At 43.2% G+C, this 27080-nt stretch overlaps 1 protein-coding gene across 1 annotated transcript in view; it reads right to left on the bottom strand.

The window, feature by feature from the left end:
• The window catches only part of PKDCC (protein kinase domain containing, cytoplasmic), a gene marked incomplete at its 3' end in the record, with an annotated part of 84988 nt that overhangs the window by 17987 nt on the left and 39921 nt on the right, over positions 1–27080 (bottom strand). Inside the window, exons 2-5 of the mRNA XM_082252621.1 lie at positions 22800–22922; positions 20299–20570; positions 15330–15409; positions 13268–13375 (exon numbers count right to left, since the gene is read on the bottom strand). Of these exons, the coding sequence (XP_082108747.1) occupies positions 13268–13375; positions 15330–15409; positions 20299–20570; positions 22800–22922 (583 nt within the window). The remainder of the gene's footprint in view (positions 1–13267; positions 13376–15329; positions 15410–20298; positions 20571–22799; positions 22923–27080) is intronic.

Raw genomic sequence — 27080 nt, 5'->3', positions numbered from 1 at the left:
ACACATGTAACACAGCACTGTTTATAGTTTCCTAGCTATTAACGAAAACTTTTCTTGCCTTCCTGCCATTAGAAACATTGGTCCTGGTCTAGATGAGCACAAGGCTGATCCTAAGGAAATGCCATTTCTGTCTGGCTCACACAGAGCCCCTATCTCACAGCTAATTATCTAGGGGCTTTGTCTTCTTTAAGAAAAAAGGGAAGCTTATTTAAATGAAGTCAATGGAATTCGAAGTCTCCCAGCAGTAAATCACATCATCAGAAAGGTCAAAGTTCTGGTCAATTTCCAGACTAATGATGTTTAAAACAAATAAATACTTTCCTAATACAAGAAACACAGTCATAAATTTAAAAGATGCATACATCATACTGGGAGACCCAGAGTGGCAAAGAATAATAATGTGACGGAAAAAAGGAATGAAGCATAACTAAGATTTCAATGTCTACTTGTGTAACTTATTTTATTTTGCAACAGGCAACAATTATCCAAACCTAAAACCAAAAATGCAATATTTTGTAGCTTACCAGTCCTTAGGCCCTGCTCAGATCTCGCAATTTGAAATCGCGGGCAGAACTGCAGTGATTTTTCCCGTAACTGCAAACTGCAACAGAACGTTCGACCAGGGACATACCTGGAGCATTTGGCACCTGGGGCAGATCCTATATCTGGCATTCCCCCCCCAGGCGGGCAAGAGACGCACCGCACATCGACGTGTCGTCAAGTGACTTTGCATGTAGTGGAACCGGAAGTAATCCACCCTCCTCTGCTCCCCCCCGGAAGCCACGCCCCTCCTCCTCCTCTGCAAAAACAGCGCCGACTGACCTGAGGCGCCAGAAAGAAATACATGTAACTGGCAGTGGCATACTTAACTATGTGCTACTGGCAGTGGTGTCACTAGGGTTGGTGTCACCTGGTGCAGTAAACCATGGTGTCACCCTCCCCCCCCCCCCCCAGAAATTTTTTAATTTTTTTTCCTGTTTTCTGAAAATGTGCCAAAGATGCAGCATGCAGGACTTTTAGTGCGCTTTCAGAAAATTGAGAAAATAACGCACAACCTAACATAAATCTATTGGACTGCAGCTATGACTGCAGGTAAAATGTAGGAAGACCCCCTTTACATTACATAGCCCCAGTACCTCTGGACCCCTTTACATTACACAGCCCCCGTACTTCTGGATCCCTTTACATTACACAGCCCGTGTACCTCTGGACCCCTGTTCATTAAACAGCTCCTGTACTTCTGGACCCCTTTACATTACACAGCCCACATACCTCTGGACCCCTTCACATTACACAGCCCCCATACCTCTGGGCCCCTTTACATTACACAGCCCCCCTACCTCTGGACCCCTTCACATTACACAGCCCCCATACCTCTGGACCCCTTCACATTACACAGCCCCCATATCTCTGGACCCCTTTACATTACAAAGCCCCCCTACCTCTGGACCCCTTCACATTACACAGCCCCCATACCTATGGACCCCTTCACATTACACAGTCCCTATACCTCTGGACACCTTTACAATTGACAACCTCAGCACCTCTGGACCCCTTTACAATTCACAGCCACTGCACCTCTGGACCCCTCTAAATTACACAGCCCCCCTCACATCTATTGACCCATTTACATTAAAAAGCCCCCACACACCTCAGGACCCCTTTACATATCACAACCCCCCCCCCACACACACACATACACATACACACCTATCACCTTCTTTACATTACACAGCTCCCCCGAACACTTCTGAACCCTTTTACATTACACAGCCCCCCATGGGCCCCTTTACATTGCACAGCGCCCCATTGGGCCCTTTACATTACACAGCCCCTCCATGGACCCCTTTAAATGACACAGCCCCCCCCCCATGGGCCCCTTTACATTACACAGCCCCCCCAACTCCTTTACATTACGCAGCCCCCCTAAAGCCCTTTACATTACACAACTCCCCTCACACCTCTGAAGCCTTTTACATCACACAGCCCCCTCAATGGATCCCTTTACATTATACAGACCCCCCCATGCAACCCTTTACATTTTGTAGCCCCCCATGGAACCCTTTAAATTATACAGCCCCCCCATGGAACTCTTTACATTATACAGACCCCCCCATGCAACCCTTTACATTTTGTAGCCCCCCATGGAACCCTTTAAATTATACAGCCCCCCCATGGAACCCTTTACATTATAAAGCCACCCCCCCCCATGAAATACTTTACAATATACAGCTCCCAGCCCCCCTAGCTCTCCCCTTACTACCTTATTAGGAGGAGAGCGGAGCGGGAGGCAGCGTGTCTGAAGCAGAACGGGGGAAGAGAGAATCACTAGCCCTGAATAAACAGCGGGAACTGCAGGAGATAACTTTGCTAGTTAACAGCAGGTGATTGGTTGCTAGGGGGTCCTAGCAACCAATTATCTGCTCATTAACTTAGAAAGTTATCTCCTGCAGTTCCTGCTGTTTATTCAGGTCTAGTGATTCTCTCTCCCCCCATTCTGCTTTAGGCACACTGCCACCCGCTCCGCTCTCCTGTGTCAGTGAGCGGCGGAGGCAGTCCGGCGGCCAGTCTGGTGTGTCACTCCTCAAGCGGGTGTCAGCCTGGTGCTCCTTGACACCCTCCAAAGTGTGGCACCCGGGGCAGACAGCCCCCCCCTGTTTGTACGTCACTGGGTGTGACCAGTGCTTGGGTACCATTATTCTTTAAAGTGTTTTAAAACCCAGGACCCTGCATTCCCTATATCCACAGTACACAGAATAAATACCTTTTCTCATCAGCAAATAATTTTGTGGAGGGGGGATTATGGTGTGGGGTTGTTGTTCAGGGATCGGGCTTGGCCTGTTAGCAGAGGCGTAACTAGAACCATCGGGGCCCTGGTGCAAGAAACCATTGGGGCCCTTCCCTTCAAGCCTGGGGCTCTTCCCACTGATCCTGGGGCCCTTTATTATGGTCCCGCAGCGAGACCCTTTCACAATTTCTGCAGTGGGCCCCCTTCCTGCCATCTTGGGGCCTCCCCGTGGTGGAATGCCAGGGCCCGGTCGCAAGTGTGACGTTTGCCATCCTGGAAGTTCACCACGTGTCAGTAGTTTTTATTTTTTGGTATTTTAATTGTATTATTTTTTAGCATTTTGTAGCATTTTTTTTACAATGTCACTGACTATGACTCTGTCCATTCAGAAAAGGAAGGAGCTGGTAAATTACATATTTACTGACCCCTTCCTGGTTCTCTGTTGTTACACATACCCTGCAGCAGCCGGCAGGAGAAGGAAGGGAGCACAGTGTGTGTGTGGGGGGGGGGATTGGGGGGGGCAGCACAGTAAGGGGGGGAGGGGCAGGGGAGCACACAGGGGCCCAGAGACAGCAGTACACAAGTGAACTGGATAGGAGGAGGGGCGGGGGCACCATACAGAGGAACCAATCTCCATTTTCCTCCTGCAGCTACATTTCACAAGCCATGCCCCCCCCCCCCCCCCACAGTTAGAATCACTCCCCTAGGCTTGCATTTAACCCATTGATCACCCATAGGGTTAACCCATTCCCTGCCAGTGTCAGTATTACAGTAACAGTGCATATTTTTAGCACTGATTACTGTAGTAATGTCACTGGTACCCCCAAAAGTATCAAAAATGTCAGTCAGGGGTCCGATTTGTCCGCCGCAAAAAATCGCAGATCGCCGCCATTACTAGTAACAAAAAAGCAATAAAAATGACACAAATCTTTCCCGTAGTTAGTAGACGTGATAACTTTTGCGCAAACCAATCAAAATACGCTTATTGCCTTTTTTTTTTTTTTTACCAAAAATATGTAGAAGAAAACAAATTGGCCTAAAATGTAAAAAAAAAATTGATTTTTAAAATTTTTTCTTGAGAATGTCATATAGCAGAATGTGGAAAAAATTGTTGTTTTTCAAAATTGTTGTTCTTTTTTTGTTTATAGCGCAAAAAAAAAAAATCGCACAGGTGATCAAATACCACCAAAAGGAAGCTCTATTTGTGGGAAAAAAAGGACGTCAATTTGGTTTGGGTACAGCATCGCACGACTGCGCAATTGTCCTTTAAAGTAACGCAGTGCCGAATCGCAAAATAGGGCCTGGTCATTAAGGGGGAAAATCTTTCGGTCTTAAAGTGGTTAATGGACTCGAGCGGAAACCGAATACAACTACACCCTTCCGCTGCCTGGCGGTCCAATGAGATGAAATCTCGATTTTCACTAGGATATAGATTTGATAAATAGCTGCACAAATAGTCTGTCACATACAAAACGACGACCACCATTTTTCTCTGCTTTAGAAATTATAATGTTTGGTGTTTTATATGAGTTTTCATGTGCATTCGAAAAATGGATTCTGGCAGCCAAAGGGTTAAACCATGGCTGTATGGACATTTGACGGATTCTTTAGAAGTGCATACCTCGCCCGGACTGTTAGCGTTCTCTTTAATGAGGATTTGTTCCCGGCCCAAAAAAGCCTTGTGACCAGATTTTCATTGTTTTACATAGCCGGCCGGGATTACCTTCAATCTGATTTTAATCGCTCTTAATGACCGGTTATTTCAGCCCCAGCAAACCTGAGTGCATTTACTACTAATTTTAGCTACCAGTTGGAAGGCGGCCCAAGGTTCCTTTCCAGCTATCACCTGCTGGTACACTGTGGGTCAGCGACCTTTACTAAACAGTTCACACCATCCTTGTCTTTGTGCGAATCAACAGAAACTTTTGAACTTTTCTTGTAGAGGTTTATTGGCTGTCTGATATTACACAATCACATTGCTTTCACAAGGTTTCATTCCTAGGAATATTCCAGATCTCCTACACCTTGGGGTCATTCACACCAGAACACAAAATGAATAGTCGTTTTGGGGCGTTTTTCCAGCTCTAAGGATCAGCTCAAAAAACGCCCAACAAGACAAATCCTATTCATTTCAATGGCCCTTGTTTACATCTGAGCGCTCCGACGCCTTGAGCAAAACGCCCGACCCTCCAAAAAGTACATGAGCTTCTCTTAGGCTACGTTCACATCTTGGCGTTGCTATTACAGGCGTTTTTATGGGCGTTTTTTCAGGAGTTTTTATGGGCATTTTTGCAGGTGTTTTTTGTGCAGGCGTTTTTAGATTGAATAGAGACCAATGGAAAAAGCCTGTAATCTGCCCAAAAAGAAGCTCATGTACTTTTTTGAGCATTGGGCGTTTTGCTCACGGCGTCAAAACGCTCAGATGTGAACAGGGGCCATTGAAATGAATAGGATTTGTCTTGTTGGGCGTTTTGAGAGCTGATCCTAGAGCAGAAAAACGCCCCCCAAACGCCCCAAAACGCCTACATGCGAACGGAGCCTAAGGCTGCATTCACATGTCAGCGTTTGGATCGCGGGCAGAATTGCCGCGATTCCGCCCGCGATCCGGAGATTATTGCAAATTGCGGGACGCCTGTGCGTTGCCCGTGATTTGCAATAGCCCCCCAAACGCTGAGCGATGTTGCCGTGATTTCCGCCTGCCGAATCGCGGTAACATCGCGCAAAAAAAAATCGCGGGACGCAATACGCTCCAAAGAAGCTCTTGTACTTTTTTGGACGTAATGCGTCCCGCAATTTTTTTTTGCGCTATGTTCCCGCGATTCGGCAGGCGGAAATCGCGGCAACATCGCTCAGCGTTTGGGGGGCTATTGCAAATCACGGGCAACGCATAGGCGTCCCGCGATTTGCAATAATCTCCGGATCGCGGGCGGATTCGCGCCGCGATCCATACACTGACATGTGAACGGAGCCTTAGGGCAGATTACAAGCGTTTTTGTTAGATGTCAATGCCTTCCTCCAAACACCTGCAAAAAACACCTATAAAAACGCCTGTAAAACACCCGTAAAATGCTTGTAAAAATGCCTATAAAAAACGCCTGGAAAACGCCTGAAAGACGCCTATAAAATAGCAACGCCTAGATGTGAACGTAGCCTATGTCCAGTTGACTTTGCATTGAAATGCACATCTACAGTGCATTACAGTGACACATGTTATACCCTCCGGAAGATTTTACCCCCTTTATGACCAGGCCGATTTTTTCTACTTTAACTACTTGCAGATGTGTGCTATACGGCGGTTCGCAGGAGCGCTTCTAGGGGCGGGCGCACGTCACCGGAGGTGCGCGCCCGCCCTCATTAGGCAGCGGGGAAGCCGATCAATGGCTTGCGATTGCTCCCTGTGGAGAGAGAACGACGGTCTGCCGTTGTAAACATAGCAGACCATTGTTCTCTCAGGAATCAGCACAGAGCGCCTGTGATCCTACTATATAGGATCACAGGTCTCTGTGTTGATTCCACAAGTCCCTACCCCATACAGTTAGAAAATACTCCCTTAGGTTCACACTAAACCCTTTGATTGCCCCTGGATTAACACCTTCCCTGCCAGTGTCATTATTACAGTAACAGTGCATATTATTAGCACTGATTACTGTAGTAATGTCACTGGTCCCCCCAAAAGTGTCAAAAATGTCAGTCAAGGGTCTGATCTGTCCGCCGCAATGTTGAAGTCCCGCTAAAAATCGCTGATCACTGCCATTACTAGTAAAAAAAAAAATAAAATAAAAATGTTTTAAATCTTTCCCCTAGTTTGTAGACGCAATAACTTTTGCACAAACCAATCAATATATCCTTATTGGGATTTTTTTTTTTTACCAAAAATATGTAGCAGAATACAAATTGGGCTAAAAGGATGAAAACATTTGATTTTTTTTTTTTTGGGGGGGGGGGGGGGGGGGGAATGTTATATAGCAGAAATTGAAAAATATTGTTTTTTTTTCAGAATTGTCGCTCTTTATTTGTTTATAGCCCAATAAATAAAAACCGCAGAGGTGATGAAATACCACCAAAAGAAAGCTCTATATGTGGGAAATAAAGGACATCGTCTTATTTAGGGTACAGCCCTAACAGACAACACTTGTCTGTTAAAGTAACGCAGTGCCTAAGCACAAAAAATGGCCTGGTCATTAAAGGGGCAAAACCTTCCGGTCCAGAAGTGGTTAACTGACAATTGCACGGTCATGCAACACTGTACCCAAACAAAACTTTTAGCTTAACTAACTGACGCTGGACTGACTGCCAATGACATCACCACTGACATTAATACAGTGATCAGTGTATTGTCACTGTCACTGTCACTGTTATTGCTGTCTGTGCCCCTAATTAAGGAGATTCCCCCTCTCTATTTTTACAAAACGAACAAAAAAGTTTTGCCAATAATACAGTGATCAGTGCTAATATTACACGTTGTCACTGTCACTGTTATTGTTGTCTGTGTCCTCCATTAGGGAGATTCCCCCTCTCTATTTTTCCTGTTTACTGTTATCATCGAAAATGAAATCAAAAGAAAATCCCAGATTTTGCGTTGTCACCAGAACACTAGTAGAGGAGAAATCTTACAATGGGGACACTAGTTCTGGTGACCTGGGGTTACCTTGATTTACAAGGATTTCCTCTCACTTCCTGTTTTGGCTATTTGACAGGAAGTGAAGGGAAATCTCCCCAATGGGACACAGATGGCAAAAAACCCTTCCTTACTCTATCCAAAACGAGAAAAAAAAAGTTATTTCCTATGTTTTCTGAGTTTTATTGCATTGGACGGCCTACTAAAGTCAATGGCAGTGCATCAAAACACATATAACATGCATTTTGGTGTGTTGGCAACAGGTATTAACAAGAAGCCTTGGTCAATGGCTGTTTGTAGATTTATAGGCAAAGCTTTTTTTTTTTCCAAAAGGCACTGCACTGAGATAGGTATGACAATAGGGTTAATTTAATAAAGCTTGAGCACTCATAATCTGGTATAGCAGTGCATGGTGGCCAATCAGCTTCTAACATCAGCTTGTTAATTTAAAGTATAACTAAAGGCAAAACTTTTTTTTAGTTTTGGACAGAGTGAAGGTGGATTATAACCCCTATCAGCTTTTATTGCTGTTTGTGTCCCTGTTAGGGAGATTCACCCTCTCTATTTGTCCTATTTACCATTATCATTGAAAGTGAAAGTAAAAGAAAATCCCCCAAATTTGGGTTGTCTCCAGAAAAGTCATAGAGGGGAAATATTCCAATGGGAACACTAGTTCTGGTGATCTGAGGGTCCCCAAGGGATTTTCCTAATTTGAAGGGATTTCCCCTCACTTCCTGTTTGGCTATGGGGCAGGAAATTAAGGGAAATCTCTGCAATGGGACACAGATGGCGAAAAAAAATCTGACAGGGTTTATAACCGTCCCTTACTCTATCCAAAATGAAAAAAAAAAGTTTTGCCTATAGTTCTACTTTAAGTTTTGATAAAAAACCTGGAAGCTACTTGGTTTCTATGCACAGCTGCACCAGATTTTACACTCTCCAGTTTTAGTAAATCAACCCCACTACTTCTATCATGGGGAAGTTGGCACGTTAGTGCATTGCAGCGCATGCGTTAAACCACAACAGTGTAAGTAGGCCCTAAGGGGATATTTAACCTCCCTGGCGGTCTGATTATGTCAGGATTTCTGTGCTAAAAGCAGTGCATTGTTTTTGCATGGAAATCTGATGTTTTATATTTTAAAACTCACCTTCCCCTGCGATTCCCTGCCGTCCTCCCCCGCAGCCGTCCTCCCCCACCGTCCTCCCCTGCAGCCGTCCTCCACCGCCGTCCTCCCCTCGCCATCCTTTCCTGCAGTCATCCTCCACCGCCGTCCACCCCCCGCCATCCTCCCGTTGTGTGCTCGGACGACACCTGTCTTCTGGTTCCCTTCCCTGCGAGCGTTGCCACGCAGGGGGGGTGGAACCGGCGGCAATTTCAAAAAAGGAAATAAGCCAAATGACATGATACAAAGCTGTGATCCTATTACACTGTATCTTGGCATTTCACCACAGGATTTCACCTGATGACTTTTCCAGTGCCCTGCCTGTGCTTTTCCAGTTCTTTATGCCTGGAAAATAGAAACCGACCATGGCGTCCAAAAAGCGTTCTTTTTGCGCAAAAGCGCTTTTAGATGAACTGGAAAACAGCGACAGTGAAACAGAGTTACTTGAAGAACTGAGCAATAGCGATTCGTGGGAAAATTCGTCATCAGGTACGGAAAGTGACGATAGCGACGATTCTGATGTCTCTTTCTGGCACATCGCTCCGTTGGAAACTTTGAAGAATCATTTGATATACTTCCCTAATTCCACAAGCTATGTGCCAGAAAGAGACATCAGAATCGTCGCTGTCGTCACTTTCCTGATGAAGAATTTACCTACAATCACTATTCAGTTCTTCAAGTAACTTAGTTTCACTATCGCTGTTTTCCAGTTCGTCTAGAAGCGATTTTTGAACGCCATGGTTGTTCTCAATTTTCCAGGCACAAAGCACTGGAAAAGCACAGGCAGGGCACTGGAAAAGTCACCAGGTTAAATCCTGTGGTGAAATGGCATGATACAGTGTGATCTGTTAGGATCACAGCTTTGTATCATGTCATTTAGTGTATTTACATTTTTGAGTTTGCCGCCGGTTCCAACACCCTGCCTCACAACGCTCGCAGGGGAAGGAACCGGAAGACAGGTACCGGCATTGGCCGAGCACACAGTGGGATGATGGCGGGAGGATGGCTGGAGGATGGCGGGGAGGACGGCGGGGGATCACAGGGAAGGGAAAAGAAAGACAGGTGCCGGCATCTGCCAAGCACACAGCGAGAGGACAGCGGGAGGACAGCGGGAGGACAGCGGGAGGATGGCCGGAGGACGGCGGAGGATCGCAGGGAAGGGAACCGGAAGACAGGTACAGGCATCAGCCGAGCACACAGCGGGAGGACAGCGAGAGGACAGCGGGAGGACAGCGAGAGGACAGCGGGAGGATGCCGGAGGACGGCGGGGGATCACAGGGAAGGGAACCGGAAGACAGGTACAGGCATCAGCCGAGCACACAGCGAGAGGACAGCGGGAGGACAGCGAGAGGACAGCGGGAGGATGGCTGGAGGACGGCGGGGGGTCGCAGGGAAGGTAAGTAACATTGTGGGGTAATCCCAAGTGTGGCTTGGGGTTACCGCTTTTGGTACTAAAAATTAACCCCGAGCCACACTCAGGAATACTGCTAGGAAGGTTAAACAAAGCTTTCTATACTGTTATTTACCAGCAAGATCTCCTACAAATATTCTAATGTATGATAGGAAATCTGATGATGACAGTACTCTTCCCAGGGCCGGCCAGGTAGTTCCGCTCTCTGGCTCCACACAGGGAAAAGCTTTGTAGGCCTTTCCTGTACAGTGCACGGGGTTGCCGAAACAACGCGAGGAGTACTTTATAATTTAAAGCGCAATAAATGTTTTACAACTCCAACATTTTTAAAGCTTAAGGCCTACATTTTTTTGTAACTCGATGAGGGTTCACCTTGTTAAACCTTGTTTTATGTGAACGCTGGGTTTCACGTGCTGTTTCACTGGATTTGCAGAGTAATTGTTAATATCACTTTTCACACTTGGTGTTGTTCAAAGGAACCTCTTGTTTTTTTTTTTCTCCTATCGAAAACAGTGAAGGCGATGCGTGAAGGGCGACTGCTCCATATGTTATAATGCTCGCTCCTCTCCCCCTCCTCGCTATAACAAGCGTTTTATTAAGGATTGGAAACACTGCAGAAGGGGATAATTCGGCCTTTCAGAAAGCATGTGTTCTGCTTTACTACAAACACTTTCATTTCCTAGTTTTACAATTATTATTGTGTGGCATTGATACATTGTGATTTATACGCAGGTATTTACAATATAGACGACTTTGCATGTCTAAAACTTGCAAACGCAGGCCAGAAAGAAATGCGCTTAGTGTTTTTCTATAACAGATAAAAATATGTGTTATGTTGAAATTTATTTTGTTTTTCTTCCCCCCCCCCCCCCCTTCTTCACACAGATGATAAAAAATGGGCAGTTCGGAATGCATAGTTTCTCTGGCAGCCCCCCGGTCTTGGAAAACATCCTCCCACGCCCATGAGAGAGTGTGACGGTGTGCGGGAGGCAGGCGTCCGCCGCTACCGGTGCAAAGAAAAAAAAAGGTGGTTCGGCTGTGTTTTTACTGCCCCCAACCGCACACCGAATGCCTAGGAAAACAGCTGGACATAATCATAATCATGCCAGTTTGACGGGCAGCACCACCTGTCAATTTCCCCCTATGCAGTTACTGGGACAGCACTGCAGCTGCAAGCCAAACGATTGGCTTATGGTTGCGATGCATTAACATCATGCAAAACACTGTTCAGATAAAAAAAGGACATTCAGGAGGTGGCATTATTGCCTCCTGAATTCTTGAAAGTCACTAATTTACCGCTCTCTGAAAAGCAATTAACAACAGATCACGTTTCAGAGACTGCCGCCTTGTGAACCTAGCCTTAAAGTGATTGTAAACCTTTGTGGTTTTTTTTTTTTTAAAACAAACATATTATACTACCTATTATACTACCTACTACTACTACTACATATTATACATACCTGCTCTGTGCAATGGTTTTACACACAAGGACCCTCAGTTTATAGGGTCCCCTGCCGGTGCTCTTGGCTCCACCTCTTCAGCCAGTGCCCCCATAGAAATCTGCTTCCTATGGGGGCACTCATGTGGGCTCAATCCCGAGCTGTGCTGCCTGCATCTATAGACACAGACAGCACAGCTTGGCCTCGCCCACATTCCCTTATCACTGGATATTATTGACAGCAACAGGAGCCAAATGCTTTTAATCTGCCCTGTGAGAAAGGAGAGAGCAGATAGAGCCGCTGCTCTCAGGCACAGCCCTGGATCAAGATTAAGCTCAGATAATTATAGGGGGGGGGCTGGGGGTATCATCTATACAAATGGATTTAGATCCACTTTAAAGTGGTAGTAAAGACTTATACTGGCTATTCTTAAAAATGATATGTTGATTTTCTGAGCACTTTTGGGAACACTGATTAGAAGGACACAGTGGGGCTTTGGAATTTACTCCTTATTATACGAATATTTTACATGGTCTTATTTTGGCCCTTTATATTTTTGTGTATATAGATGTTGCATAGATTTGAATTTATTTTGGAACACTCTATGCATTTTTATAGATATATTTTTAGTAAGGAAAAAGTTAAATAGGATGACCACAGCATTTAGGACAATCAGAAAACACTTCTTAATTTAATTTCATTGCAGCAGTCCTCATTGAACACGCTATACTCAGAAATACAAGTATTGGCTGCACTTTGATCCATACTCTAGGGAAGGGTCAGATAAGGGGTAAATTATTAATAAATTAGAGGTGGGAATTTTTTTTTTTTTGATGAGCAGTTTTTAGAAGGACGCAGTGACTAATTGGAGGTTTTGGACATTTTTGTGCTGATTAATATACATGTTTTAAAGGATCTATTTTTGGTATTGCGTTTATATTTTTGTGTATATATATTTTTATATATTTGAATCTATTTTAGAATGCTTTTAAAACAATCACTGCAAATTTAATTTAATTGCAGCAGTCTTCAATAAACAACAAATTTTTTTGAGATACAAGTATTGAAGGCACTTTGACCCATTCTCTTGGAAAGGGTCACCTAAGGCTGGCATTCTCATCAGATCAGAGTTGGAATAACTGGTGGTGGGGGCATTTGTTGATTTGCTGAGCACTTTTGAGAACGCTGTTCTTGATTTGGAGACTAAGGAACACACTAAGGAACACTCTTTTGTGTATATAGATATTTTTATTTTTTATATTTATTTTGAGTTTATTTTGAAACGTATCTTTTTTTTTTTTTTTAGTTAGGGAAATAGTTAAAAAGTGTAAACACAGCATTTCGTACATTTACTAAACACTTTTTAGTTTAATTTCCGTCCAGCAGTCCTGCTTAAACGCTGTGTAGTGTCAGCGCACATTTTTTTTCACAGCCTATTTTGCAGAAAATATTCTTAGCCAATATATTATGCAATATATAAAATGTTTGCTTTTGGGCATTGATACACTTTAACAAATTATTTTAACTTATTTCTATGATTTTTTTTTTTAATTTCTTTTTTTTCCCCACTAATTTCAGATTTGGGTCATGCCTTAATAAAGGAGGTATTTTCACTCCCTGGAAAGTTCCACTGGATTCAGGAAGATTCTAAAAAAAACACTATTATACATTCCTTTATCAAATGTGTTGGTGAAAAAAAACTGGTACAAGCACAGATAGAGGCTACTGCTGCACCATTGACAAAGGATGTCTTGTATCTAGTGCAGCTCCTGAAGACATAATTACACTGTGATGACATCTATCACTCAGCAGAAAGTTAAATTAACATCATTTAAAGTGAATACTTACCAGCTTTAGGTGCATTAGTGGCATTGGAGAGATACAAGCCGCTCTTGTATAAGTAAAGTACTCTTTCAAACTGTGCGGCGGTTTCATCGATTCCCCAGCGCAGCTCTCCTAAAAATGAAAATAGGTTTATTAAAAAAGAGTCAGGGGCATCCCAGTTCTAGGATCATTGTTACATGGAAATGTTAGCTGTGCTATGCACTCAGTATAACAGTGGCAGTTTAAACTGTAGAATGAACAATATAGAAGGCTAGAAAAAATACAGAGGCCTTTAAAGTTTATTTAAATTTGAAAAACATTTTTTTTAATTTTGGATACTCTAAAAACAAAAATAAAAACAATGTTGCCTTAAGGCCCCGTTCACACTGGGGCGATCCGACTTCCCCAGGCGATCACAGAGGTCGCGGCTCGCTGCTCGCACCGCGACCTCGGAGCGGCCGGCACGGACTTCATAACATTGAAGTCTATGCAGGTCGCTCTGGGTCGCCCCAAAGAAGCTCCGGACCCTCTTTCTAAGTCGGAGCGACTTGTGTCGCTCCTATTAGAACGGGTCCATAGCTTCTGTATGGGAGGTGACCTACGGCGACCTGTCAGGCGACCAGGTCGCCTGACAGGTCGCCCCAGTGTGAACGGGGGCTTAGTTATAGTTTAAACTTGAAAGCATGGTAGTACTTTCTATTAGGCTGACCTTAGATATTAGAAAAGGGTCAATGCAGAGGTACAACTCCAATTCAAACAATGGTTAAACGGTCAGAATGAGTAAGAAGGGAAAAGGAAAAGGCAAGGAAGGAAAGGAAAGGACAAGAAAAGAAAAGGAAAGGAAAAGAAAGGGAAAGGAAAAGAAAGGGAAAGGAAAAGAAAGGGAAAGGAAATGAAAGGAAAGGAAAGGAAAGGAAAAGAAAGGAAAGGAAAGGAAAGGAAAGGAATAGGAAAGGAAAGGAAAGGAAAGGAAAGGAAAGGAAAGGAAAGGAAAGGAAAGGAAAGGAAAGGAAAGGAAAGGAAAGGAAAAGGAAATGGGAAACTAAAGGAAAGTACATGGGAAATTAAAGGAAAGGAAATGGGAAATTAAAGGAAAGGGAAAAGGAAAAAAGGGAAAAATAAAGGAAGGGAAAAGAAGGTGAAAGGGGAAAAGAAACGGGGAAAGGAAAGGAAAGGAAAAAGAAGGTGAAAGAGGAAAGAACGGGGAAAAGTAAAGGAAAGGAAAGGAAAGGAAAGGGGAAATTAAAGGAAAGGTAAAATAAAGGAAGGAAAAAAAAGGTGAACGAGGAAAGAAAGGGTAAAAGAAAAAGGGAAAGGAAAGGAACGGAAAGGGAAGGGAAAATAAGATGAAAGAGGAAAGAAGGGGCAAAGGAAAGGAAAGGAAAGGAAAGGAAAGGAAAGGGAAAATTAAAGGGAAAAATAAAGGAAGGGAATAGAAGGTAAAAGAGGAAAGAAATGGGAAAAGAAAAAGAGGAAAGGAAAAGGGAAAGAAAAGGAAAAGGGAAAAGAAAAGGGAAAGAGAAATGAAAGGAAAGGGGACAAGGAGAGAGAAAAGGAGGGAAGAGAGAGACGAAGGAACAGATGTTAATAAGTGAAACAGTATAAAAGCCCTATTAAACTCAACTGTAAAACACTGTAAATTGATTTCTGGTGCAATAAAACAGTAAGTGGGCACAATGTTACCCTTTTCCTAGCTGTTGAAGCAGCCACAGCTATAATGAAGTAGCCTGTCCCTTACCTTCATGCTGCAGAGAAACAAAGCTGCTCTCTATGTGAAGCCAGTGGCTTCTCTGCATTGATCCAACTCCCATTCAAATCCCATGCAGGGGGCCTGTTGGGCCTCTTCAGAGAGGCCACTGCAGCCACACAGAGAGCAGCGTACCGCCTCTGCAGCAAGATGGTGGGATACAGGCTTCTTTACTATGGCAGTGGCTGCTTTACGAGCTAAATTAATGGGAAGACTGTGATCACTTTTTGTTGTACTGCATCTGGAATGTATTTACAGTATTTTACAGAGAAGTTCAGTTTGGTCTATAACTGGTGGTCATAGGCTGAGGACAGACAGAGAGGTAGATTCCCTATGTACCTGTGGCATTGACTATGGCATCCAGCAGAGGTCTCAGGGAGGAAGGTGCACTATGCGGCAGGAGGTATGTAAAGAAAAACCTGCAAAGAAATGTAAAAAAAAGTACACATTTAACAACATGAAGCAGCTTGTTCTGTAAGTGCCTCCGTTCACATAATTACACTATTTGAAAAAAGAAATTCCAAGGAGCAATAAGCCGCTCACCCTGTTCAGGAAGCTCAGCCATATATCATAATAAAATCCATAACTGACCCTAATGTGAGAGCCTGGCACTGCAGAGACAAGGGCCCCGGGACACAAGGCTGCCTTGTAATCACCTGTAAATGCTCCATTAACACAGCCGCTCGCTGCCGAGCTCAGTAGATTGTGGCTATTTGCAGGGATGTCTGGCATTTGGAGGAAATTTATGGCACTTCTATAACCGATGGAAGAACTTTCTAATTCTGGGTGTGTTCTGCCAGTATTTTAGAATACTAGTGCCAGAGGTCTTAGAAAGAAATATCAAAATCATAATGAATAAAACAGTAGTAGGAAAAAGTTGAGCTGAAATCATACCTGTAATGGTCTTTCATGGTCCAGGCCATTTTAGAAAAGACCAGATGAGCATCATAAGCTAGCAGTTTTACCCAACTATTTCACTTTTGATTGATTAAAAATAATATGAGATTACTCAATGAGTAGTGTGATTATTAAAGCTAAATACATAGTTACATAGTTACATAGTAGTTAAGGTTGAATAAAGACAATAGTCCATCCAGTTCAATCTGTGTAGGTGTGTGAGGGCGCAATCATCTCGTATACCCCTGAATGTTTTGATCCTTGAGATGTATGTCCAAGAGTCTTTTAAATGTAGCCATAGTCCCCGCAGTTACTACCATTTGTGGCAGAGAATTCCACAGTCTTGTAGCCCTTACTGTAAAAAAAAAATCCCTACGTAGCTTAAGGTTAAATCTCTTCTCTTCTAATCGCATTGTATGGCCTTGTGTCCCCATGCATTCGTTGTCGCTGAAACCAATTATGGGGCACAGTTCCTTCCATTGACACCAATGATGGGGCATAATTCCTTCCATTATTACCAACGATGGGCCACTATTCCTCCCACTGACACCAACAATGGGGCACTAGTCCTTCCACTGACATTACCGATGGGGCACTATTGCTTCCAAAGACATCAACGATGGTTCACTAGTCCACCCACTATCACCAAAGAGGAGTAGAGCATTTTCTACTCCCACTGGCCCTAGTCCGACCCCCCTAAAGTCTGAAGGACAGTAAACTGGCACTTTGTGTAAAAAGTTCCCTGTTTAATGCCAAAGGATCTTCACTATCCTCTTGGCTTGTAACTGAAGTAAATCAAAGTTGAAGCACCACATTTGAAATTTCAATGTTCTAATACAACTTGTTTCCAAAATCAAATAAAAAGAAATTATAGCTGAGCCAAAGCATTTAGGAAGCCAAGTAATATCCCCTACTTCAGGGCTTAGGATTGATTAATGTTGTTCAATGGAATGGAAGCCACACGTGATGTGAATGTAAGGCTGGTTTTAACCAAACTGGTCATTGAACACAGTGGGGTTGATTTACTAAAACTGGAGAATGCAAAATCTGGTATCACTCTGCATAATTAGCTTCCATTTTTTTTTTTTTTGTCAAAGCCTAATTAAACAAGCTAATGTTAGAAGCTGATTGGCTACCATGCACAGCTACACCAGATTTTGCACTCTCCAATTTTAGAAAATCAACCCCACAGTCATTTAGCAGCTGGTTTGAGTGGCACAGCTCTTCACTCCATCACTTTACTCCTATCAGCACAGTCCTTGCACTGCTACACACCTGATTGGCTGCTTTTACTGCTTCTCCCTCCCCCGCTCTGAGCTCTACTGTACAGAGAGCAAAAGGCTGATATAAGGTCAAATTAAGTTACTTTTACTGCTTGCATTTTAGGGATACTCTATTGATGTATTATGATAACAGACCTGTATTATTTGTGCCTTTTACATCTGTGTGGAGCTCAGCTTTAAGTTAATAATACTGTAGGCTTGCTGGGGTCTCAGTTTTACATTTACTGAATGGCTAAAGTGACACATTCCATTTAGGGCTTGTTGACCTGTGTGGCCATGGGGTGATAATATCAGATGGTTGAGCCACAGATTTTCCACCCTGACTGCCCACCTATGCACAGCCATGCAGTCACTTGGAACTGTACATATGCCACAGCAAAAATTAACAGCATGTGGCATTCGGCGAATACCACTAATAACTTTTCAGAGGGGCTGCAAGGGCTGCTGCACAGGTGAACAAGTTTTAATCTATGAGGGTAAGCATGACAACCAGGCAACAAGCATTTTCAGAAGAAGCGTAATTGCAGCCTCCATAGCGTTTCCATGTCAGGTTTCCTTTTACTATCATGCAAACTCTACTGTTTATTAAATTTCATGTATAGTATGCATGTATACATGCATGTATATATGTTCATTAGTATCCAACTCTGGATGATTCTATAGGCTAGCTCAATGGGCATCATAATTTTTTTTCTGTAGAATCTTCTTGTCAATTTTCCTACAAGGTAGGTGGCTAGGTCTTTCCTTAATCCCAGAGAGCCATCACCTGCTGGCCCTTTAAGGGGGTTAGAATGCTGGGAGGTGGGGCTTAGCTTATGATTATGTGACTGCTGTGATTGGCTTTCATGGCAGTCACATGATTGTTAAGTTCCTGTACGCAAGCAGCAAACGGGAGCTTTCCTTTAGCTGCTGGTAACTGTGCTGGGAGCATGCTCTCGGCAAAGCTCTATCAGAACTATTGCACGCAAATATGCGGCAGCTCGGTGCCAAGGCTCGGCCCCCGAGAGACAGAAAATTAACATTTTCCAATTATTTTGGCTTGGGACTGGCATGCAGAATGTGGTAACACATGTGCATAGCCAATTTGTAAACACATATTAGGGCCCACTTAGACAGAAGCCAATTATCCTACCAGAGCGTGGGAGGAAACAGAAGTACCCATAGGAAACCCACGCAAGCAGAGAGGGAACATACACACTCCATGCAGGCTAAACTTTCACAAATGACCCCAAAATATCAAAATATAATTTTCCCTCTAAGCCCTGTTCTCTTACCATCTCGCTCCAACGGTCAGGAGTTTTGATAGGCCGTAGTTTGCCAAGTACCCCTATAATCTATTTACTAGCGGTCGGCTTGAAATGAATAAAGAGTTTCCACAAAAAGTCTGTTTGCTGCGGTTCATTTTCATCACAGCCTTTTACGTTGGCTGAAATCATCAGCCTCAGTTTAATGTGAAGTGTCATAAATCAGCACACGCTGTCTGCCTGTTGAAAGGAGGAGAGGCTATTCGCCGCTGCAACGCCGAGCCTGTGGGCCTTTGTGAACACACAGAATTAGGGCAACAAGGAAAGCTTCTGTTAGTTCAAAGGGGATTGTGAAAACAAGGCAGATTAGAAGAACCAGAAAAGAAAAGTTCAAAAGGTCGAGCTTAAATCATGAGGTTTAAAAAGTACGAGTTGTACGCTGGCTCTGGTCATAGCTTTAAAGAGCCATAAGGCTAAAATAGAGACTGTCACACACCTATAATTAAAGAGGATCTTCCACCTATATGTTCAAAATGTTATCAGATCACAACAATAAAGATTTTATATTATTTGAATAAATCATATACTCCCTAATCTACAGAGCTGCATACATGCCTTGCTTCCCTCCAAAGTTATCACCCTTCCCCTTATTTTAATGAGGCCATATTGGATCTGAAGCCGGCTATTACTTCCCAACTTTGACAGTTGGCCCCTGGTGATGTGCCACTATTTCCCATGCATGCCATGCATGTGAGCAGGAAGATCTACCTGCCTGTCATTGCGTTAAAGAATATGTAAAGCCAACATTACATATTTCCGATATGTGCCTGCAGCAGTGGCGGCCCGTCTATTGGGGGGCGCCACCCCCCCTAATCATGCATCCGGCCCCCTAATCTACATGTAGGGCGCCGGACGCATGGATTCCAATGGGTTTTTTTTTTTAACCACGTGATTAGAGCCAGAGGCTTCAAAAAAGGGTGGGCTCTCGAGCACTGCGCCCTGAGCCCACCCAGTTGTGTGACAATAGCAAATGAATATTCTCCTTCTGGCCAATCAATCCTGAGACCCCTTTCCCGATTGGCCGAAAGGAGAAGCCATGCTATTGGCCAAGGAGGAGGAGGAGGGGGAGACGCAGGGGAAGCCCGACCCACAGAGGAGACTAATGGGGAAGCCTTCGCCACCGTTGCCTGCCCTCTGCATGTCATTCCAGGCTTCCGCACAATTGTGCTGATTTACTAAGCTCTGGAGCAACTGCACTTGCAGAGCGCGCAGTCTATTTCCCTTTAGTAAATCAACCCCTATGTCTCTTTATCTGACTTGCTGCAGCTTCCAATGCATAATTTCACAGTATTCGGTGAAATTGGGGTAGGCTATTTCAGTGAAGTGTATATATATATATATATATATATATATATATATACTGTATATATAAATATATATATATATATATATACATATATATATATATACACACACACACACACATTTGTGGGGGGATTTTGAGCATATTCATGAAAGAATTGGAAAAAAATAAAACGATTTTGCTTTATCTAAATGTAAAAAATGGTTGTACCTGATATTTTTTTTCTAATCATTTAGAGATAAGGGCCAGGCATACAATTTTAGAGACACCAACATATAGAAGAATTTGATGTGTGATGAGATTCTTGGTTTTGGGTGTAATGCCACTTTTTTAAATTAAGACATAATTTCTTTATCTCTTCTGTATTGTGTATTGTGTTGTCAGATAAAAATAATTAATAACAACATTTGAATATCTCAAAATAAAGAAAAAAAAAAACATTATAGGGCTCACATAGTTGTGAATGTTATCAGCAGCTTGTAGCTTTATCATTAAGAGTTTAATGATCCTTATTGGGATACCTGTATGCATTGTAGAGATTCCTCTTCTCATTCATGTTTTGGCATTTGCCTTCAACAGAGCATGACAGCGTGAAGTTTCTGGCCGGGAACTCCATAAAACAGTTATCGTTGCTGGTACAAGGTGTCTCTTCCATGCTGGCATCATCCAAGTCCGTTACTTTCAATTCACCATCAATGACCACAAACTGGCGAGGGCGAAAATCCAAAAGGGTTATGGAGCCAAGAGGGGAGTGCGCCAAGTAGTGTAGGAGCCGGACTAAGCTCAGGCAGATCTGCAGGATATAAAGGAACAACCATTGGTTCTGTTTTAATATTCATAAATACCGCATTATATAATATTCAAAGGGTCACTTTAATCAAGTAAGGGGCATTAGAGTACATAAGGTGCTATGAGGGAGGTGTAAAGCCTAAACGCATCAGAATTTGTCATGTTGTCACTGCTATCCATGCTGGAATAAAGAATAATACTTGCAAGAATCCTTTTTGTGTGCCGGCTTTATTCATATAACACTAGAGTACATTTACTTTAGGACTTCCAATTTATACAGAAGAATCAACAGATAAAGCTGTGGGGGGGGGGGGGTCATTTTACTAAGCTAACTTTACGATAGCAAAGCAAACTTTAGGATAACATGTGTGTGACGATAATGAAGTCTGATGACCAAAACTGTGTGTAGAGAATGGGGAAGTCATATTGCACACAGTGCCACCCTCATTTCTCCAAAATGCACAAGTTGGTACCAGAAACCGTTAGGGCATTCAAGGAAGGTGACACATTGGACAAAAAAAAAAAGATCAGCTTTGTGCAGTTGGTTTTGAAAAGAGCACCCTGGATCCTCCTCTTCTCGGGTCCCTCTTCGGTGCTCCTAGCCCCTCCCTCCTGTTGAGCGCCCCCACAGCAAGCAGCTTGCTATGGAGGCATCCGAGCCAAGTCACAGCTCCCTGTGTCCATTTGGACACAGAGCCACAACCCAGCACTGCCCCCTATCTCTCCTGATTGGCTGAATGGTTTTAATTGACAGCAGGAGCCAATCGCGCCGCGCTGCTGTCTCAGCCAATGAGGAGTCCCAGGCAGCTTAAGACACTCCTGCAACATCGCTGAAGAAAGATGTGCTCAGCTAAATATTAGGGGGGGCTGCTGCAAACAGACTTTTTTTTTTTTTTTAATGTATAGAATGCATTAAGATCGAAAAACCTTCTGCCTTTACAACCACTTTAAAGTTGGTTATACACTCGTAGAATTTCAGCTGAAATGTTTCATTTTAGGAACATTTTCAACCACAGTGAGAATAAAATTTGAAGGAACAGGAACTTTTCTCAAAATTTGTTCTTTGTAATCCATCAGAAATTAGGCAGTCAGGGCTGACAAGAAGTGCTTAGAAAGTCAGAGTCGAGCTGTCATGTCAAAGAGGTAAGTAAGAGAACACTATATTTCTGGCACATAGACAATTGTTTTTCTGTACCTTCAGTGTATTCCACAGGATAAAACATGCAATATGTGCATGCATTGCAGAAATGTACAAAATAATATACTTACCCCAGACATACACTATATTACCAAACATACTGGGATGCCTGCCTTTACATGAACATGAACTTTAATGACATCCCAGTCTTAGTTCGTAGGGTTCAATATTGAGTTGGCCCACCCTTTGCAGCTATAACAGCTTCAACTCTTCTGGGAAGGCTGTCCACAAGGTTTAGGAGTGTGTCTATGGAAATGTTTGACCATTCTTCCAGAAGTGCATTTGTGAGGTCAGGCACTGATGTGAACGAGAAGGCCTGGCTCACAGTCTCCGCTCTAATTCATCCCAAAGGTGTTTTATTGGGTTGAGGTGCAGGCCAGTCAAGTTCCTCCACCCCAAACTCACTCATCCATGTCTTTATGGACCTTGCCTTGTGCACTGATCCAAATCATTTGGTTGGTTTTTCAGGGGTTGGGCTTGACCCCTTAGTTCCAGTGAAGGGAATTCTTAAGGTGCCAGTGCACCAAGACATTTTGGACAATTTCACGTTTCCAGCTTTGTGGGAACAGTTTGGGGATGGTCCATTCCTGTTCCAACATGACTGTGCACCAGTGCACAAAGCAAGGTCCATAAAGACATGGATGAGTGAGTTTGGGGTGGAGGAACTTGACTGGCCTGCACAGAGTCCTGACCTCAACCCGATAGAATACTTTTGGGATGACTTAGAACAGAGACTGTGAGCCCGGACTTCTTGTCCAATATCAGTGCCTGACCTCATAAATGCGTTTCTGCATTCCCATATACACACTTCAAAGCCTTGTGGACAGCCTTCCCAGAAGAGTTGAAGCTGTTATAGCTACAAAGGGTGGGACAACTATATATTTAACCCTATGGTCTAAAACCATTAAAGTTCAAAAGCGTGTAAAGGCAGGTGTCCCAATACTTTTGGTAATATAGTGTATGTGTTAAAGAGAACCTGTCTATGCCAGGAAATAGTTTACAAAGATTCATACAAGCGTAGGTGAGGTGACTTACACGGAATCTATCTTCCCAGGAAGACTGTAGAAGTTGTATCATCTCCAGTGGGGAGCCCAGCTCTGTGATAGTGGTCAGGGTGTCCGCTATGTCATTGCTGTCCTGGTAGCAGTACCCATGTAGCTGAAAACAGAGAAATATACAAATCAGATCCCAGAATTATACTGAACAATACTGTGCATATGAAAAACAAAGACTTTGCAATGGTAAATTTTTGAGAAAAGAGCAGGGAAAGGTTAAAAGTCCTGGATTGTTTTGTCTTCTGAAAGATTTTGCTTCACTTCCTGTCCTACAGACACAGAAGGAAGAGAGAGAAAATATCCAAATAAAGAAAAAGTGAGAGGGTTTAATACTACTTTAAATAGAAAAAAATGTCCGTAACTTTTTTATATCAATATATTTTAGATGAAATTCTGTAAACGTTACACAATTTTTCGAATGCCACTTTTAAAACACTACAGCGGACAGTTTATGCAAGTTCAAAGTTCGGTCATAGCACAGGAAGCAGATTACAAAATGTGTGTCTTATTAGCAGAGCATCTCGCTATAAAACACTAAACAGCAACATATAAAGAGGACAAACATACAGGAAGAGAAATATCCTGTAAGACAGTAGAAGTATATAACGATTGTCCTGTGACAAATTTACACTACTCTGTTTCTTCTCTCATGGTACCCTGTGTGCTGATATTGTTAAAGCCTAGCTCTGGGCATATATAAAATGAATTACAATGTGCCCCCCCCCCCCCCACTTCTAATGCAGAATATAATGCTTGTTGAATTAGGGGATGATCTAATACAGGGGTTTTAAAACTTTTTAACCACTTCAATGCCGGGCACTTTTTTCCCCCTTTCTGCCCAGGCCAATTTTCATCTTAGTGTTGTTGAATTTTGAATGACAATTGCGCGGTCATGCAACACTGTACCTAAACCAAATTTATGTCATTTTTTCCCACGAATAGAGCTTTCTTTTGGTGGTATTTAATCACTGCAAGGTTTTTCCTTTTTTAATAAACAAATAAATAAATACCGAAAAGTTTGAAAAAAACGTTTTTTTGTTTATGTTATAACATTTTGTAAAAAATTATGTTTTTTCCCACACTGATAAGCACTAATGAGACCACACTGATAGGCACTGGTGAGGAGGCACTGATGGGGTGGCACTGACGGTGAGGCACTAATATGCAGCACTGATGAGCACTGATAGGTGGCACTGATATGCAGCACTGATGGGCACTGATGTGTGGCACTGATAGGTAGCACTGATATGCAGCATTGGTGGGCACTGATAGGCGGCACTGATGGGCACTGATAGGCGGCACTGATAGGTGCCACTGATGGGCACTAATAGGCGAGACTGATGGGCACTGATAGGCGGCACTGATGGGCACTGATAGGTGGCACTAATGGGCACTAATAGGCGGCACTGATGGGCACTGATAGGCGGAAACTGAGGAAAGCCGATCAACGGCACTTCCTATTTACTATGTGACCAGCTGTGATTGGACACAACTAGTCACATGTAAAGAACCTACGTCATAGGCTCTTTACTGGGATCAGGGGCGCACAGAGCGTTCCATCCAGCTAGACGTCATATGACGCCCAGCCAGGGTAGAGCAACCACTTTGTGGCCATCATTTTGCTATATGATGGACGGGAAGTGGTTAAATAAAGGGCCAGTTTATTGGGGGGTCGGACTATGGTCAAATTTTCCTGGCATCAGTGGGAGTAATCATCACCACATTTGGTATTAGGGGGAAGAATAGTGACCCATCTTTGGTATCATTGAGGGTAACAGTGCCCCATTGTTGGTGTCAGCGGAAGAAATGGTGCCCCATTGTTTGTGTCAGTTGGCAGAATAGTGCCTCGCCTTAGTGGGAGGTATCGTGCCTCAAGGGCCGGATAAAGGCAAGCAAAGGGCCGCATCTGGCCCCCCGGGTGCAGTTTGGAGACCGCTATGTAACACCTATGTTAATTCATAGTCCTCTAGTCTTCCTCCCCCACGCCATGCTCTCCACCTCATCCAATCAGAGAACACTTTGCCTTCATTGAGAAAATGCAAAGGGCAGCACAGTGGCTAAGTAGTTACCACTTCTGCCTAGTAGCACTAGGGTTGTGGGTTCAAATTCCAGCCCTGTGTGAATTGACAGCGCTATCTAACTACCTCTAAATAACAGCTTCAACTCTTCTGGGAAGGCTGTCCACAAGGTTTAGGAGTGTGTCTATGGGAATGTTTGACCATTCTTCCAGAAGTGCATTTGTGAGGTCAGGCACTGATGATGCGCTAATTCATCCCAAAGGTGTTCTATCGGGTTGAGATGCAGACCAGTCAAGTACCTCCATGCCAAACTCACTCATCCATGTCTTTATGGACCTTGCTTTGTGCACTGGTCCAAATCATTTGGTGGAAGGGGATTATGGTGTGGGGTTGTTATTCAGGGCTTGGGCTTGGCCCCTTAGTTCCAGTGAAGGGAACTCTTAAAGAGCCTGCGTACCAAGACATTTTGGACAATTTCATATTTCCGACTTTGTGGGAACAGTTTGGGGATGGTCCCTTCCTGTTCCAAAATGACTGCGCACCAGTGCACAAAGCAAGGTCCATAAAGCATTCACTGAATGGTGCCTGTGCCAAGCGGCCTGTGTTCCCAATGCATCAGGTCAACCACTCAGAATGGAACCCAGAATCAAGTGGAGATCACTGAAGTAGAACTTCAATGATTTCCAGGATCATCATCCAAGTATGGTATACACGTAGATACATTGGTCCAAGCTGAACTAATGTAACTAGGTATAAAATACCCATATTTTGAATTTTTCTTTAGGGCTTTACTGAAGTAATCTTCATGCAATTCCAATGCGTTTCCATTCATGGGTATGGAAACAGAGGTAGTACAGCATCGAAAATATTTGAGACTTGAGAAAGAAGGTGAGAGATCCCTCAAAATGTTGACACACTAACCATTTCAGTTGCTGTTATACCTCCAATTCAAGACCTGTGAGTATCTCTGAACTTCTTTGGATAACATTATATTTATCAAGTCTATTGGTTTATGAACTGAGTTAAAGATTAGGTTTACTGGCTGTTTAATGCAGCTGCCATATTTCCAAAGGAAAAAAGAAAACTAACTCTGAAAATATGTTGCTGTTATACGACACGGGGGCAATAATGGTCTGATTGGTCATTAATATTGCCTTAGCTCAGACGACAAGCATACAAGGTACTGTCTGCACAATGTAAGACTGCAGCCTACAGCTCAAGTGCTGTCTGGTTGGCTGTCTTCAGTGTTTGCAGTGTCTGTTCATGTCTCCATTGTGCATGAGCTTCTTCAGACACTGTTGTGTTAATCTATATTCCAAAGGTTGCATTTTGTCAGTGACAGATAATACAAATTGGTTATCTGCTTAGATTTTCCAGGGAACAAGTTATTGTTCCACAAGTCTATCAGCCCCCATAGCACACCAGTTCAGCATTCCACATTACCGCAAATTAAAGTGACATAGCTGCCCTTTCCTGACAATGAAATGTAGAGGTCAGCTTCGACACAAAGAACGACAAGCCTTCCGAACAAAACACAAAATAGACTCCATTATTAAGTTGTCATCACTTTCTAAGTATATGTAAACTACAGAATCCCGCGCTGTGCTAATGCAGAGTTACAAAAAAAGGATTCTGTCAGCTTCGTCTGTCTTATTGACTTAGTCATATGCATCGGATAAATGAATGGAGTAGCGCTAACAGGGAAGGTTTGGTTTTGGGGACTGGAGAAAAATCCACAAGCAAACCTTATTTAGTCAGAAAACTATCCAATATTTACAAGGAAGTGTGTGCGTGGCATTCTCTACCCGTCCATGGAAAACATGCAAGTGGCAGAAGCAGATTGTTAGGAGACCCTGACATACAGTTTATATTATGTATCTTCAGAGCTAATTGCGTCGCTGAGATATAACTGAAGATGCTTTATACAACGATGCAAACAAATCAAATGAATTATAGCCATTTTAATCCTATCGTTTCAAAGCAAAGAGTGTTTGGATATGCATGAGTTTACTAACTGGGAAATGTAACTTGTCTTCGTCAAGTCCGTCTATGTCTGGATTAAAGTGTATTAAAACTAACATTTATTTTTTTAGTGTTGGATAGAGTGGTGGGGGATTAGAATCCCTGCCTGGTTGTTTTTTCTCAAGGGTGAAAAAAGTAATAAGTGCGCCAAACTCAATGGTTAAAGAATCTGTATGAGTTTAATCAGTTCATATTGTAATGATGTTGCTTCATTACGATGT

Source organism: Pelophylax lessonae (genome assembly GCF_965119305.1).
Source record: "Pelophylax lessonae genome assembly, chromosome: 3".
Lineage (NCBI taxonomy): Eukaryota > Metazoa > Chordata > Amphibia > Anura > Ranidae > Pelophylax > Pelophylax lessonae.
The sequence above is the reverse complement of the archived record's forward strand: the minus strand, read 5'-3'. Positions and strand labels throughout refer to the sequence as shown.